This window comes from Papaver somniferum, chromosome 1 (genome assembly GCF_003573695.1).
Source record: "Papaver somniferum cultivar HN1 chromosome 1, ASM357369v1, whole genome shotgun sequence".
Lineage (NCBI taxonomy): Eukaryota > Viridiplantae > Streptophyta > Magnoliopsida > Ranunculales > Papaveraceae > Papaver > Papaver somniferum.
In genome coordinates, this window is record NC_039358.1 from 66,862,659 (window position 1) to 66,878,428 (window position 15,770).

General features: G+C 36.5%; 4 protein-coding genes across 4 annotated transcripts; 2 read left to right on the top strand and 2 right to left on the bottom strand.

Annotated features, from left to right (window-relative positions):
* The first annotated feature begins 314 nt into the window (after positions 1 to 314).
* Positions 315 to 4,974, top strand: LOC113289841 (zinc finger CCCH domain-containing protein 6-like). Its single transcript, XM_026539263.1, has 4 exons — positions 315 to 795; positions 3,074 to 3,286; positions 3,423 to 3,547; positions 3,640 to 4,974. Exons 1-4 carry the CDS (start codon positions 736 to 738, stop codon positions 4,682 to 4,684), a joined length of 1,443 nt encoding a protein of 480 aa, XP_026395048.1. The 5' UTR covers positions 315 to 735; the 3' UTR covers positions 4,685 to 4,974.
* A 484-nt stretch (positions 4,975 to 5,458) lies between these two features.
* Positions 5,459 to 7,451, bottom strand: LOC113329993 (B3 domain-containing transcription factor VRN1-like). The gene is made up of 5 exons (XM_026576848.1): positions 7,133 to 7,451; positions 6,889 to 6,974; positions 6,442 to 6,814; positions 6,116 to 6,345; positions 5,459 to 5,899 (listed from the first exon to the last, which is right to left on the bottom strand). The coding sequence occupies exons 1-5, from the start codon at positions 7,215 to 7,217 to the stop codon at positions 5,630 to 5,632; spliced, it is 1,044 nt and encodes a 347-aa protein (XP_026432633.1). The 5' UTR covers positions 7,218 to 7,451; the 3' UTR covers positions 5,459 to 5,629.
* Positions 7,452 to 8,054: 603 nt separating this feature from the next.
* LOC113330002 (putative B3 domain-containing protein Os03g0621600) lies at positions 8,055 to 9,771 on the bottom strand. The gene is made up of 5 exons (XM_026576858.1): positions 9,571 to 9,771; positions 9,304 to 9,389; positions 8,861 to 9,221; positions 8,538 to 8,776; positions 8,055 to 8,447 (listed from the first exon to the last, which is right to left on the bottom strand). The coding sequence occupies exons 1-5, from the start codon at positions 9,653 to 9,655 to the stop codon at positions 8,208 to 8,210; spliced, it is 1,011 nt and encodes a 336-aa protein (XP_026432643.1). The 5' UTR covers positions 9,656 to 9,771; the 3' UTR covers positions 8,055 to 8,207.
* An 832-nt stretch (positions 9,772 to 10,603) lies between these two features.
* LOC113330011 lies at positions 10,604 to 14,164 on the top strand. The gene is made up of 2 exons (XM_026576866.1): positions 10,604 to 11,028; positions 13,836 to 14,164. The coding sequence occupies exons 1-2, from the start codon at positions 10,672 to 10,674 to the stop codon at positions 13,863 to 13,865; spliced, it is 387 nt and encodes a 128-aa protein (XP_026432651.1). The 5' UTR covers positions 10,604 to 10,671; the 3' UTR covers positions 13,866 to 14,164.
* The last annotated feature ends 1,606 nt before the right edge of the window (positions 14,165 to 15,770 follow it).

Consider the following 15,770-nt stretch of genomic DNA (forward strand, 5'->3'; position numbering starts at 1 on the left):
CACTTGATTCCGTGCGAGTACAGTCCACGAGGTGATGAGGGAGGCCTACCGGCAGGTAACCTTTGGACCAAGAAAAGACATCACCTAAAATACCAAATCACCCTTTGATTAAACTTGGGGCGCAAATATCCGATTGGTAGGATGAAGCCGCTTCGTGTGCCACTTTCTCCCGTTGGTACGATGAATATGAACTGGACTCTAGATCCACCCATGTGTATGATTGTATCGGCAACTTTAATTAATTAATTATTTAAAATAAAAACAGAGAGAGAAAAGGAAAAAGAAAATAAAAAGATATAAAAACAAAAATAAATTTTCAGTTTTTATGATCAGAAAAACACAGAGCGGAGCGATAAAGAGAGGAGAAAGGGAGAGAGACGCGAAAACTTGAGGCGTCTGTAAATGGCTGCTCTCTCAATAGTTTTCGTTAATCATTAATAAAAACACTCGATAATATTATTTTCTGAGAAACTCTGTTGTATAATACCTAAAAGCTGAACGATTAGGGTTTTGAAATATATTTATTAATTTAGAGTTATAAGAAAAAGAAGAGGAAGAAAGAACGAAAAATTAATCATCAGTAGACATTTTAGGGTTTATAAATTTCAATAGGTTTAGGAGTTTTTATAGATCGTAAATCCTTTCAATTGATTGTTTAACTATCTGATTATTACTCATTCAAGCAAAGAAGGAAAGAAAGAAGGGGATTTTATCAATCAAGTGTAGTGTGTTAATATGCGAGGATCACATAAATCAAAAAGGGTTTCTTGGGCAACAGATGAAAATCTCCGGCAGGTAAAATAACTAATTTGATTGGCTTTTTTCTTTATCTTGTATAAACTTTCCCCCAAATCAATTAATTCAGTTTATAATTTTATTTTATTTTTTGTTTTGTTTTGTCATTCATCCATCCAGTAATCAATCTATTCGACCTGAACCATTCTTCAGTTTTTTTGAAGTTTTTATAACTAGTTTTGCTTAATTTCCCCTTTGATCAAACCTTTGAGTGAATCAAAAAAAGAAGATCCTTTAAACAAAAGAGCAGAGAGAATGAGGTTCGAAGTTAAGAATCAAAGAGATGGTCTGAAACAACTAAGATGCCGATGATAAAAATAAAATGTTGCAATTTAAAGCATCTCATATGTCAACCAGATTAAAATTGGTTCACATATTTCATTGAATTATACAATGAGAAAAAGAAACAACTTTTCTTACTCTCTTCGGTGGGTTAATTCACCTTGGACAACATAAAGATGGTGAAATTAATCAAAGTAAATAATTTTTGTTACACATGAACTTAAAAAGCAGAAAATGAGAATGTAGCATTGTACTCCATCCAGATCTTATATGAGCTGAATCTAGCAATCCGGAAGTTACAATATGAAAGCTATTGCGGTGAACTGGGATGATCAACTTGCCCTTATTTACAAATTGCAAACATATGAAATCATTTTTGTGAATGATTAGTTTCCTTGTAAAGTTTGACCTCAATGCTGAGGATGATTGTTTAGCCTGTAGAATTTGATTGATTTACACTTGAGATGCAATCACTTTGAATTAGCTATGAGTTATTAGAATGTTTAGGTTTTGGCCAAAAGAGCATCTTTTGATGCTTGACTGCTTCATCTGCCTTGTTAGTATGTTAGTAATACTGAAACCTTTGCTCACAGACTGCCGGAAAAGTGCTGGCAGAAGTGCTGAAATACGTAAGAATACCAACATCAATGAATTTCCTCAGTAGTTTCTCAAAAGGAAAAGGAAAGCTCAACTAGGCATGGATCTGGATGCTAAAATGCAACTTGTTCAAACTCATGCAACACTTAAACACTGAATAAATGCAGAAATCTAGTAGGTTATAAACGAACTAAATCATTGTTCATCCAACATGTACAGAGGATTTATTCTATGTAATTTCTGTACTTGTGACAGTTCTATGTCAGACCCTAAAATATCAAATGGAAGTGTGAACAATAAATTTGAATTCAAAGGTGAAAAAAATCAGAGGAAAAGTTTATCAAATTTCAACATTCGAAAGCATGGCCAATGAATTATTTTTCAGAATACGCATTCACATTTTGCTGTGAATTTATAAGATATATGATTTTGCTAAAAATAGCTTCTTGGATCCGCCGCTGTATGGTCATGTAGAATTTGCGAATGTTTGGAGAGAACAGTTGTGGATCTTGTTCAGGAAGAAACCTTTTTCGTCAGCTCAGTATGTTATGTGCTGTAGGTAGTTATTAGGTCATAGTGTTCTATATTGTTTTGGTTAACTTTCTGATGGAGTGCAAAAATTCACTAGTGTAATCATCTCATCGTGTTATTTGCACAGGTGTCTGTTACTTTTGAAATGTCTATCTCATATTGTTTATGTCCTCTACCAGACATTTGGAGTGGGAACTTCATGAAAGAGCATCCAGAGGATCTTTTTCTCTGCTCTATGAGGGAATGTTTTAAATTGAAAAATTAGAAGGCGCTTAGTAAGAACACTGGTTCGGGCCTGAGGTTATTTGACTGTGGGACACATAATTGTAGATTAGTTGGGGTGACATTGGAATGGAATAAAAGAAGCAAAGCTTTGCTGATTAACTTGAAAGTTTGTGCAAAGCTAATAAATATTTTTGTTAAGTTTCTATATTAAGGTTGCTAGTTATTGAGTTTCTGCTGGATTCTAATAGCTTACTTTCCTAGTTTTAATTGGTTTAGTAGAACTTACATTCCATATTCTGACTTCTGCTTTCCTATTAAAAGGAGCAAAATCCTATAGAAATACATTCAAAATTCTCCATGTCAAGTTAATATATCCAGTTAATCTCTTGGTTTACTGAACTTTTTCTGGGGTTTTCATTCTATAGTCTTGGTCTGGTTAGTTTTTTTTCAAGCTTTTCTATATATTATGCTGGTATGTTTGACAGTATCAAAACACACACAGACACTCATCTTTCTCTCTCGGTTTCTCTAATATATCAAACCGCTTTTCTGAATCACTACTTATATCTGTCAATTCTGGCTTTCATCACCTGTTATATATAGTAATCGACCTCTAAATCTCGGATGCCATTTTATTGAACAGGTGAGGCTGTTTCTGTCAGAGGATTCTCCTTCGCAAGTGGGATTAGGAGTTCAGGATCATCTCCAAGCAAAGAAATCATGGTTATTGCATTCCGCTGGTGGAGGAACAGATGATCAGCTGCCACCTGGGTTTGAAGATTCTGCGCATTCTGAGAATCAGTTAAAGAAAGAACTATCTCAGATATCTTTGGTCAAATGGCAATGCCCTCCACGAGTAAGATAGTTTTCTGATGTTTGTTTTCTTGACTGATGACCCGTGACCAAAATTTTCTAAATCCTTAATGAAATCTTGTGAATGTCAATTTGTCGTACTTATGCTTGTTCCTGTGTTCCTATTTTCTCTGATGTAGTTTTTCTTGGATCCGCATTGGCAAGTAGTGGCTGGTCAAGAAAGTAAAGAGGGTGGGATTCAAAACCAGCGATGTTCGAGGGAGTTGGAAGCATATTATCCACGCAGAGATGATATACCTGATAGGTCTCTCTCTCTTCCATAATTTTCTTTTCTTTATGTATTCCTATTATTGTTGCTTGTTTTCCAAAACTGACATCTCACCATCTTCTACATAGCCCATCTGTTCCCTTGGAATGTGACAATATTCCTTATGATGATCGTCAAACTCCTCTTATCCCCGTCACTCCCATTGAAGATGAAGATACATCCGATCCATCATTCAGTTCAACAGCAGTAACGGCTAATAATCCCCAGATGTTACAGCTACCAGTACTGTCTCAGACACCTCCCCAACACATGTCCAGTTCTGTTAATACAGCCACCATTGGAAAGCCACATGGTGTCGGGTTTGCCCCTGGTGTTCAGCCAGATGCAGTTGGTGCTGCTGCCTCTGCTGCCTTCTCCGCTATCATGAAGACAAACGAGCAGGCAAGCATGATCGACCCGGAGTTACTCATACAAATACTTAACAACCCACAACTGATTGAAAAGCTGGTTAGTGATTATGGACCATCACCTGCCAATGGCAACTTACAGAACAACACAACAACCAGGCCAAGGTCACCCCCATTGAACTTGTCAGCCCCACAGTCTAGTTCACTTCCTGTTCATATTAGTAGGTTAGCTCCTGAAGCGAGTTCGATGTCTACCATGCATACCAGTGGACACTACTATCCCGTGAATAATGTTATGTCGAGCATGCTTCATGCACGTCCTCTTCCACCTCCACATGGCAGTGGTAATGTTCAGTTCTCCACCACTCCACCAATAGTAAATGTCCCACCTCCTCCGCCGCCTGTGAGAGACATGTACTACTATAAGAGCCTGATTCAACAACACGGTGGGGAACGATCAGAAAGCGAGAATCACTCACCACCTCAGGCACATCAATTTATCGGTAATAACCAGCAGCAACAGCACTTTGGGGCAGCAGTAGCAAACCAAGAACATCATCTGTCATCATTACATAATTCAAAACAAAGGGAGACCGGAAAACCCAAGATTAACAAGCCTTGCATGTATTTCAATAGTTCTAGGGGATGCAAAAATGGAGCTAACTGTGGGTTTCAGCACGACCCATCTTTTAAACCGCGGATGCCAGAGTCTCAACATGGTGCAAAGAGAATGAAACTAGATAGAGAGATAACAGGAAGGACATAACCTTCTTTCCCATATTATAGCTAAATATTTATATGATCTCTTGCCCAATCTTGTAATGGTATGCCGTTTTTCCAGGCTCCTCTTTCCCTCCACTTTATAATAGTAAAATAGGAATTCCTCATTTTGCTTTTCTATTTTGCAAGTTCGGTTGTTTTTCTTGATCTTCTTCCTGTAGAGGCCATGACTTCGGAATCTCATAATTTCCTCTGAAAAGGGTTGTTAACGGTGCCAAGAGAATTGCTTGGGTTGGAGCTTATGGTGAAAAGCAGTTGTATTCTTTTGTTTCTTTAGTTATCTTGTTGTTGCATTGCTAAGGATTCTCCAAGTTCCCATGATTATTGCCAGTTTCCTCCCTCATCTCTCAGCAGACTCTTTGAAATCATCCTATCAAACCTCTGCAAGGAATGCTATATATGCAATTAAATGCTCAGCATAAGAAAGTAACAGATTGTTTACAAGCGAAATCTGGAATGCGGCTTATTTTCTACGATACACAGCTCAATTGAAAATGACCTTAGAATCCATAGTGCCAATAATGCAGCTGGTGTATGTATGGGGAATTTTGATGCATTGTAGTTCTAGACTCAGCAAGTGTTGCACATCTGGTACCATAGAATGAACGCTGCTCTTTTATCTGTTTTTCTTTGATGAGGTTTAGCTGATTAATTTTGTCTGATCTTGATAGAATTCTACCTCGAAAACTGTTGAACTTATAACTAGAATGTCAAACGACCCTGGAGATTGCTCAGTAGCTTTTGGTCTCGCAAATTTAAGTACGAGTTCTCAAAATCGAAAAACCGTGATAATACAAGTAAAGATCAATTAACTTGTGCACCAATTAGTTAGAAAAGTCTGTTGTGCACACTGATAACTACTTAAAAATCTAAACTTAACAGAAATCAAGGTAGCTCAAGTACTCTTCATTGATAACATAGTTTTCACTTTTCAGTCACGATTAGCACGAAAGATATGAACTTTAGCATCAAGATAACTGGACTTCATCTCCTTCATTAACTCTACCAGTATAACATCTCCTGCATTCAGATGGTTATCTTTTAGAAGTGGTGCAACTCCAACTGTTAACCTTCGCTCATCGGGCTTTCGCTCCCTGGGGAACCCGAGAAACCAAAAATCTTCACTTCCATCTTTAACCTGAGCTCTGATTTTTTTTCCGGGGGTAAACATGTGCATATCATTGAATGAAGTTGGTATTTGCTGCACATATATCATAAGAAAAACCCTTCATTACTTTGATGCACAAATGATTGTGCAGCATTAAACTAAAGCTGATTTAGTTCATTTGGTTCATGTGAGTTTATAGAGCAGCCCTTAAGGTTGGTCGGTCTGGACTCCGGAGATTTACTAATTCTTCACTCAGGCATTATTAACCATTTTGCACCAAATTATATGTTGAAGCAAGATCAAACTTACCAAGTATTTGCGTTTGATGTAAGCTGGTTGGAGAGCAAGTGTGAAAAAAGGATTTTCAGACTGGAACTCATCACCGATAAGAGTTGCTCTTTGTCGCATACCTCTCATTGCACTATCCTCGGCTTTACTCTTCAAATGAGTATGTTTCTTCTTCTTCTTCTTCTCAACAACTGCGACTGCTTCTTCCTCTGATGATGATGACAACAACGATGCAGATGATTCATCTTCATCTACATCCATATGCATTCAAATAACAATCTAAGCTAAAACAATTTTTTGAATAAGTAAAGACATGCACAAAATAAAATAGCAATAACCATATATACCAGTAGAAGCATGAACGTAATAATCTTCTTCTTCTTCTTCACTGCTCTTGATTTCAGAGGATCCTCGGTGGTCATCACTACTATCATCATCATCATCATCAGCAGGATACTTTATTTCACAAGCACTTATGTCCAATATTATAACAAGGAACTGAGAATTTCCATGGTACTTGAACAGCAAAAGATGTCCAGCGCGTATAGAGTAGTACTCAAAAAATTGGTCTAGCCGACCAATCTGAAAGCTAACAGCACCATTGCCACCATTTGAATCTCTCTTCAACTGAACATCCCAGGTTAGACCATCTGGAACTCTGAGGGTTACATGGTGAGATAAATCAGCCCCATGTTTCGCGACGAACCTTGGCGGGATAATCTGCATATCAAGTTGATGAAGCTAATTAGCAGACAAATCACTTAGTTAAGCATTCATTAAGTAATACTGCTTACCAAATTTCCATCTTGAATTATGGCATTATGTATTATCTGGAAGAATTGAGGATGTCTACGACCGATCTCATTAGTTCCATCATCATCTGAAAATTTTGTTGTTTTTGAGGAGAAATGTTATACTGAAAAAAAAAACCAAGACAGAAAAATAAATGCAGGAGGGGCACATAAAAGTGCAGTCAAAAGCCAAAGCTCAACAACAGGGAGAACCAAGGCTATTACTAACAGAGATTGATAAAGTTACCAGCAGAAGCAACAAAGTTTCCCTGAGAGTTGGACAGATCTGTTCCGGGTGTTCTAGTTGCTCTTTGATTTCGAGTGATCGCCATTTTGATTTGTGATATGAGAAGAACTTTCAGATGTTTTGTTGTATGAGGTCTGGTTTGATGAAGTGAGGTTTTACTAGCGATGTCTTTTGTTAGAACAGAATTATAAGCTGTTCTTTTGAGGAACTCAAGTTAACATCCAGTATCTATGGTCCTAGATTATAAAAATGAATGCATTCAAGTTCTTAGATTTATGTGTTTGCTGATTAAGAAAGGGTTTTTAATTTTCATCAGAAACTGAACGTGGGAGGACCTCAGCTCCATGCAGAACAAGCTTATGTGTTTCTTGATTAAAGTAGATAAAATGTCATGCTCAAAAAGGACCACCGCCATCCCTCCCTCCCTCCTCCATTCTTCCTACCTTGGTTGATTTTGACTTGGATATTAAATTTTTGAAAAAGAACAAAACTAGCTAGTTTCCCATGTACAGTGTGGGGGATATCAAAGCAATTCACGTGATAGATAGCAATGTGCATCTACCACACAAATCACTATTAATCTGTGTCAATTTTGCATGAACCGTTTTCTGGGCATAACCCCATCTTGTTTACAAGGCTATGTCAAGCATGCTTCATGGCAGTGGTATTGTTCAGTAAAGATCTTGTTTTCTGGCCAGTTTATGGTGAATTTTGCTGCGTTGTAGTTCTAGGCTCAGTAACTGTTGAAGATATGCTGCCATAGAATTAGCGCGCTGCAACTTCTTATCGGTTGTTCTTTGACAAGGTTTAGCTGACTAATTTTATCTGAACTTGTCAAGAATGTCAAACAACCAAATGATCGTGGAGATTCACCATAATCACCTATGGCTTTCGGTCTAGCAAGTATATAAGCATGCATTTTTAAAATCGAAAAACCGTGACAATACAAGATCAATTAACTTGCGCAACAAATAGTTAGAAAAGTATGTTGTTGTGCACACTTGTAACAACTGAAACATTTATACTTAAATGGAAATCGAGGTAGTTTAAGTCTTCTTGATCACACAGTACGTTTTCAGGAACGAAAGATGTGAACTTTAGCATCAAGGTAATCGGACTTCTTCTCCTTCATTAGCTCTACGACTATAACATCTCCTACATCCAAATCATTATCTTTTAGAAGTGATGAAACTCCAACAGTCAACCTTCGCTTCTTAGGGAGTCCGAGTATCCAAAATCTTCCATCTTCACCCTCAGCTTTGATTTTCTTTCCACGGGTAAACATGTGCATCTCGTCAAATGAAACTGGTATTTGCTGCACATAAAGAAAAGCCCTTAATTACTTAATACACAAATGATTGTGCTGCTTGCACCAAATTATAATGTTGGCACAAGATCGACTCACCAAGTATTTGCGTTTGATATAAGCTGGTTGTAGAGCAATTGTGAAAAAAGGATTCACGGACTGGAATTCATCGCCGATGAGTTCTGCTCTTAGTCGTGTACTTCTCAATGCGCTATCCTCATCTTTAGTCCTCAAATGAATGCGCTTCTTCTTGTTCTTCTTCTCAGCAATTCTGACTTCTTCTTCTTCCTCTGATGATGATGACAATGGTGATTCAGATGATTCATCTCCATCTTCATCTGCATGCATATGCAGTTTACGAACTCAAATAACAATCGAAACTAAAACAGTTATATATCTGAATAAGTAATAAAAACATGCACCAGTGGAAGCATGAACGTAATAATCTTCTTCTTCTTCGTCACTGCTCTTGATTTCAGTGGATCCTCCTTCAAGGCTGTGGTCATCACTACTATCCTCATCATCAACAGCAGGATACTCTATTTCACAAGCACTCATGTCCAATATTATAACTTGGAACTGTGAATCTTCATGGTATTTGAACAGCAAAAGATGTCCAGCGCTTATAGAGTAGTACTCAATAAATGGGACTAACCGACCAATTTGAAAGCCATTTGAGTCTCTCTTCAACTTAACATCCCAGGTTAGACCATCCGGAACTTTGAGGGTTGCATTCTGAGATAAATCATCCCCATGTTTCGCGACGAACTCTGGCGGGATAATCTGCATATCAAGTTGATCATGAAGCTAATTAGCTGACAAAAAACACTTAGCTTAGTATTAATCATTAAGTAATACTACTTACCAAATATCCATCTTGGATTATGGCATTATGCATTATCTGGAAGAATTGAGGCCATCTACGACCGATCTCATTAGTTCCATCATCATCTGGAAGAAGTGTTTATTAAGACCCGATTTTCATTAACAATATAAGTGTGGATATGAAATATTAACAGTAAAAAGACTGAACTCCATGCCTCTCCAGTACTCTAAACTAAGAGAAACCAAATCGAAAAGAAAAACCATATATACGCTGTATTACTAAGAGATTGGATATTCATCAACTTACCAGCAGAAGCGACACAGTTTCCATGAGAGTTAAACTGATTTCTTCTGGGTGTTGTAGATGCTTTTTGATTTCGAGTGATTTCCATTTTGATTTGTTCTATGAAAAGAACTTTCAGATCTTTTTGTAGAGGGTGTGGAAGAAGAAATAGGTTTTTACTAGTGATCACTTCTTGTAAGAACAGAAAAGAAACTCCTTCACTACTTTGAGTTGAACTTCAAATGAGAAGAGAAAGATTGTACATATAGATGGATAGAGGGGAGGCTAGCTAGCTAGATATTGCAGCTAGTCTATTTCTGCGTCTGTGTGTGTGAGAGAGAGAGAGGTGTAAATTTTCATGTTTTTTTTTTTTTTTTTGCGTGGTCCATGGACAGAAACGGTTAACTGTGATCTTCATGTTCTCCTTAAGGAACTCAAGTTAAGATCCAGTATCTATGGTCCCTAGATTATAAAATGAACGCATTCTTCAAGTTCTTAGATTTGTGTGTTTGCTGATTAAGGAAGGGTTTCAATTTTCTTCAGAAACAGTACGTTGGAGGACCTCAGCTACATATACTGAACCAGGGTACAGCTAATAATGTCAGTATCTCAACATCACTTTGCATCTTTATTTCCTTGGTTTTGGTTGTAGTAGTGCTACTCTGCTAGGAATTTGAAATTTGAAATTTTCACTAGCATGCATGAATTTACATGCAGACCAAAGCTTATGGTTTGTTGACAGAAGTAGATGAAACGTCATGCTCAGAAGGTTAAATTGGAGTAGATAAATGGTCTTAATAAAAAAAAAATTGGGTAAATAAAAAGGACCACCATGACCACTCTCAATATACAGAGTAAAGAGTGCATCAGAGCATTTGACCTGTTAGATGGCGACATGCCGCATTTACCAAAAGACCATTCCTAAAACAAGTAGTGCCCTCGAGTAATATAAGTGGTGCCAACATAATTTCTCACCTGGGCTTAGAAATCCTAAAATCCATCTATTAAGGCCCATAAACAACTCCAACAGGCAATAAGAAGTGATTTCTCACATGGTTTCGGACTCGGTTAGCAGCTCTCAGTCTACAGAGAAAACCAGAGAGAAGAGGGGAAAATTGAGAGAAAATGTTGAAGTTTCTATCAAAAGTGAGGATTGAGTTCAATGCATTAGACCCAAGGACAGCAGCATGTATGGAATTTTTAGCACAATGTAATGCAAGAAAAGCAAAGGAATCAAATCCAGGATGTCAACTTGAAGTGAAACGAAGAACAGATGATCAACCTCCTCAGATTACTGTTACATTTGTTAATGGTATTGAAGAAGTTATTGATGCTACTACTAGGTCTGCTCAAAGTATTAGACAGATGATTCTTGAAAAAGGCCAAACTCTTGAAACTGAACAGATGTTTAAAGATAATGGTGAGGCTTGGCCTGTTATGATCCCTGAGCATGAACTTCATCAAACTTTTCCTGGTACTAAGGTATGTTCTTTATCTTTTATCTTTTCTCTCTTATTTTCTTGTTTTCGGCTTTAAATTAGTTCTTAACTTGTTTAGGCATTTTGTCAAACACTTCGGTTGCTTATATATGATTTGATCAATTTTGTTGTGTGAATCATTTATTGTTTCTATTGATTCGTATTATAGTTCTTGTTTCGAATGTGGGTCATTTGAGGGGAATATTTTGCTTACTCTTAGTTGGTAGTGTTTGATTTCTTGAATTCATAAACAATTTTCTTAGAAACCCATTTTGAGTGACTGCGGTTAAACCCTTTGTTTTTATTTTTGAAGAAATCAAAATATGAAGTAGTAAAAAGCAGGGGTTCATCAAAAATCTATCTATACTGATTGAGATTAGTTCAGGTTTTAGCGAATATGTTAACACAATAACCAATATTACAACAGAAATTCGATAAGAGTGACAGAATTGTTTTTAGGTTTAGTAAGAACCCAGACTATAAAAACTAGCATATTTTGAAATATTAACTTGAAGAATCTTAGTGCAATATTTTGAAATTGAAGAAGATATTTAGTGCTGAAGTAGTTGCAAACACCATAAACTCAAATGGTGGTAATGTTCCTAGTTGGTAAGAGACAAAATTTTGAAAATTGTTGGCATTGGTGCTCGTGCTTGGAGAAGTGCTTTTGCAGCTCTATCACGAAATCTCTTGCAAGTTTTTTAGGGCAATTCCATTTCATTTTGTGGGATAATAATGATCTTGTTACACATGAACTTATGGTATGAAAAATGTTTATGCTATTGGAGCTGGAATAAAAGCAGCACTAACGAATGAAAGTGCTACCAGCAAACCAGTTAACTTTGTGCATTGTACATCTGAGCTGATATTTATAGCTCATCATTTGGCGGAAGAACCTGAGAGGAATGTTGGGCCTTTACTTGCATATGCCTATGTTACCTTATTTGAAGGTCGTAACGCTTGGTACGTGAAAATGCTTGCCAAGGGAGAATTATGCCTTGATGTGGGTGATAGCATCAAGGGAAAGGGAAAGATTTAGGGAGTTTCTGATGTTGGAGCACCTTTATGAGCTGCTTAGCCAGTCTTGTTTAAGCCTGTTACTTCCTATAGATAATAAGCCTGTAGCCCCAGTTTAACTTTGTCTTATCTTGAAGACACTATACAAAATCCTAATTAAAAGAGAGCTTCCATCAGAGGGAAATGAGCGAGTTTGCAGGTATTCGTTCTTCAACGAATGCTCTTATTATCCCCCCTGTACTTCTTCATTTTCGTATCACAGAGTAGTATAAAGCACCAAGTGGGAACCTTAAATACATAATCATTAGACTAGCAGTATTAATGGAGCATATATTACGTATAAAACTTTCAATGTTGATGATTCCATCTAATATTTTTGACCCGGAAGCTTACAGTTGTGATATCGTACCATTGAGAGATCATGTGTCCATTCCTTCACTAAAAATCGTTCCGGTCCCTCTTTCCAATTACTTTACGTTTTTTTAACTTTTGGAAGGATTTTGTTAAAGATTCTTTTTGTTATGGAGAAGCGTCCATAAATGACAAAGGGATTCATGCCATTTGCTAGTTACTTTTTCATCTTATCAATGCATTTATAATCTCTTCTTTCTTTAATGTTGTTTTTTTGCCATTAAAAGTGTTTTTCGTTTTCAGTTTTATTATGTTGCTACTGGGTTTTTCGTGGTTCTTACTTTGAATTTCTCATTAACAGAGACAACATTTGATTATCTCTTCTTCAGACACCGGTTGGAAACATTGACGATTGTAGCCAATCTAGAATCTGTGTCGATAGAAAATGTCACTCTGTTCTAATAAAATTTTACCCCTACAGCCAGGATTGACGGGATCTGTTTAATGATGGCATCTGACATGTTGTCTTGTAGGATAACTGGGTTTATATAGTGAATCACATTTCTTGATTCTCACAATGGTCAATGGTAATACTTGCATAGGATCATACTTGACCTATTAGTGTTATGCTGTTCACCTGTTCTATTCCCATTTCTGCCCTGGTCACAAGGCCAATATTGGTACATGAACCTGCACTGGTCAGTGGAGTACGTGTAAGAGGGCCATGATAAACTCAATCTAGCTGTTGCTAGGCTGTCTACTCCAGCTTAATATTGATATTGTTTCTTGTGGTTTTTGCATAAATATCTCTTACCAATTCCATTTAGCTATTTTATGGATTTGGTCAATTGAATTAGTCTACTTTTCCTGCACTGATCGTTAGTCCAGAATCTGTGTCAATTAAGTAAATGCCTTATTGTTACTGGTAACCACATAAAATTCCACCTAGTAGTCACGGTCCCCATAGGAGAGTCCCTGAGAAGCACATAACAAGGTAATGAGTTTCATCAGCACTAGCAGTACAGTAGTAATTTGCTTGAAAATCTCTTTCTCTTTCCCTCCTCCTTTTTCAGTGCAGCGAGTCATTAGTATTAAAAAAATTACAATTGCATTATTTTAAAAGAAAGACAGGGGGTTTTGTTTACATTGGCTTTCTTTGTGTATGCTTATGAATTTAACATTATGAGTTGTATTTGCATTTCAAAGAATAATTAAGAATACGGGTTTCATCCTAATTCAACATTAAGAATAATTATTATCGTTACCCAGTAGTCTGGTAACGATAGATCTTGAACCTATTCTTATGGTGGCATTCAACATCATATTTGTAAAGTATCTTTGTTTTGAGTTTGTACATTCTTTTGCAATTTGTTTGGCAAGGAAAGCAACCCTGGGAATGAAGTGGTAATCCTGTACTTATTTTGTTCTTTTTTCTTTTTACAGCCAAGGAAAGCAGAAGAGAAAAAACAGTAATTTTACTTTTGCCGTATTAGCCGCAGGTCCATCTGATGATGTCCTCCACAGCAAATCTAGAATCATGTCTTCGTTATTTTTATATTCTGAGCATGAACTTGGGTGTTATTATCATCTATTGTCTGGACAAGAAATGGCAAGCTTTTGATTGTATGCGTAACTGGGTAACTTGAAAGGAAATAATTGAACAACTGCGTGTTCCTAGCTGTCTCTGTATGATGTTTACTGGAACCATTAAGTACTTGTGATTTTTGTTTGACAATTTAGTGGTATTATATCTCGACATAAGTATTGTATTGCTCGAAAGCATTTGCTTCGTAGAAGCAGGTAATAGTAGCTTTTTAATTTGACAAAATCATCTTAAAATATATTTTATCTTTTGAGCAGTAAAGAAAATAATTTATTGATCAAAAAGGAGAAAAAAGAGGGAGTATAAAAGCGGCAGTGCTATTTGGCTCCCTAATCTCTACCTCCCTACAATCTAAATCCCACATTAGGGAAATGATGAACCCCATTTGAACCTGAATGCGTATCTCAATATGGATGTGAGGCTTAGATCATAGGGAGGTGGAAAATAGGGAGGCAAATAGACTTATACAACCTCGAGCAATAACCGTAAAAACCAAAAGAAGTAAAGAATAATAGATTACAAGGAGCATAAAGAGGATGAAACAAAACGTTGTGCTAGTTTTACATTTCATCATAATAGATTACAAGGAGCTTAAAGAGGATCAAACAAAACATTGTGCTAGTTTTACATTTCATCGACTGCACTAATGAACTCAAACTCTTTTACCTCTAAAGACCAAGTGAACAAACCTAGATAGAGTCTTATAGACACAGTTATATAATACTTGCCAAACTCAGTTAGAAAAGATTATCATGTTCCTTTCCTGCCAGATGCACCAAACCCATCCAATAGGTGTCTCTTCTTTTAAAAAGTTTATCGTTGTTGACAGATGATAACAAGTAAAGTGGTTTTCACCTTTCGACTAAAGTCTTAGATAAAATATTGTAAGCTCTATGGATCAACCGATCAAACTAATATGTCTTTAGTCTCTAAAACAATCTCCTCTATTGGGGTTAAGGCAATAAATGTATTTGTCGATATGCAGTCTAAACATCACATATCCTGCAACTCTCTTAACACATTGAAAAAATCAACTTTGATTATGTCCCACCATAATAGATAAAAATGACGGGAAGGACATCAGGATCTGGTACTTTATTCGGCCACAAAAACTTGGATAACTTATAAACACTCCCCTTCATCAACTTTTCTTTCCAACTAATTTCTCACCTCAATAGAAATATAATTGAAATGCATTGCATCCATTGACACAGTTTTTTTGATGCTTGGATTAAAGTGATATTCTGAAATAAACAAATAATACCGACTTAATCTCATCTTAATTAGAAGTCGACACTTCCTGAACCTTGATAGAACCAATGTAGCTCCTTTTCTACTGTCATTAGCGGTTCATTGAATATTTATTATTATTTTCATTATCCTTGATATGAGTAACCGTTGATCTTCTTGTCGACCCCCCAGCTCTTAGAATTTTCAACTTACAATATTCCTGCCTTTCCAACAACCTCTTGTCCCATTGAGAATTAGACAAACCATTACAAAATATTTTCCTCGGCATTCAGTTGAGCAAAAACAACTTCAAATTGTTTCGATTTTCCGTCAATCCCTATGTACTCTTCTTTGATCCAAGCTTTCATCTTTGGCTTCAACAATTGGATCCTTTTATAAAAAAAATACTGCCAACACTACTCGAAACAAGAAAAGAACTCCAAAAATCGTTTATTTTTATTTTATTTTTGAAAAAAGAAAATAAAAACCAAAAATACTCACAAACGAAAAAGAAATGGATCATACTTCACTCTTCAAATATCATG

Excerpts from the sequence above, each read along its gene's own strand:
- LOC113289841 (XM_026539263.1), top strand. The coding sequence starts at position 736 with ATGCGAGGATCACATAAATCAAAAAGGGTTTCTTGGGCAACAGATGAA. Across the intron at positions 796-3,073 it reads CAGATGAAAATCTCCGGCAG|GTGAGGCTGTTTCTGTCAGA; the intron begins GTAAAATAACTA and ends TTTATTGAACAG. Across the intron at positions 3,287-3,422 it reads AATGGCAATGCCCTCCACGA|TTTTTCTTGGATCCGCATTG; the intron begins GTAAGATAGTTT and ends TCTCTGATGTAG.
- LOC113329993 (XM_026576848.1), bottom strand. The coding sequence starts at position 7,217 with ATGGCGATCACTCGAAATCAAAGAGCAACTAGAACACCCGGAACAGAT. Across the intron at positions 6,346-6,441 it reads TTACGTTCATGCTTCTACTG|ATGAAGATGAATCATCTGCA; the intron begins GTATATATGGTT and ends ATATGGATGTAG. Across the intron at positions 5,900-6,115 it reads ACATCAAACGCAAATACTTG|CAAATACCAACTTCATTCAA; the intron begins GTAAGTTTGATC and ends ATATATGTGCAG.
- LOC113330002 (XM_026576858.1), bottom strand. The coding sequence starts at position 9,655 with ATGGAAATCACTCGAAATCAAAAAGCATCTACAACACCCAGAAGAAAT. Across the intron at positions 9,390-9,570 it reads AAACTGTGTCGCTTCTGCTG|ATGATGATGGAACTAATGAG; the intron begins GTAAGTTGATGA and ends CACTTCTTCCAG. Across the intron at positions 8,448-8,537 it reads ATATCAAACGCAAATACTTG|CAAATACCAGTTTCATTTGA; the intron begins GTGAGTCGATCT and ends CTTTATGTGCAG.
- LOC113330011 (XM_026576866.1), top strand. The coding sequence starts at position 10,672 with ATGTTGAAGTTTCTATCAAAAGTGAGGATTGAGTTCAATGCATTAGAC. Across the intron at positions 11,029-13,835 it reads AAACTTTTCCTGGTACTAAG|CCAAGGAAAGCAGAAGAGAA; the intron begins GTATGTTCTTTA and ends TTCTTTTTACAG.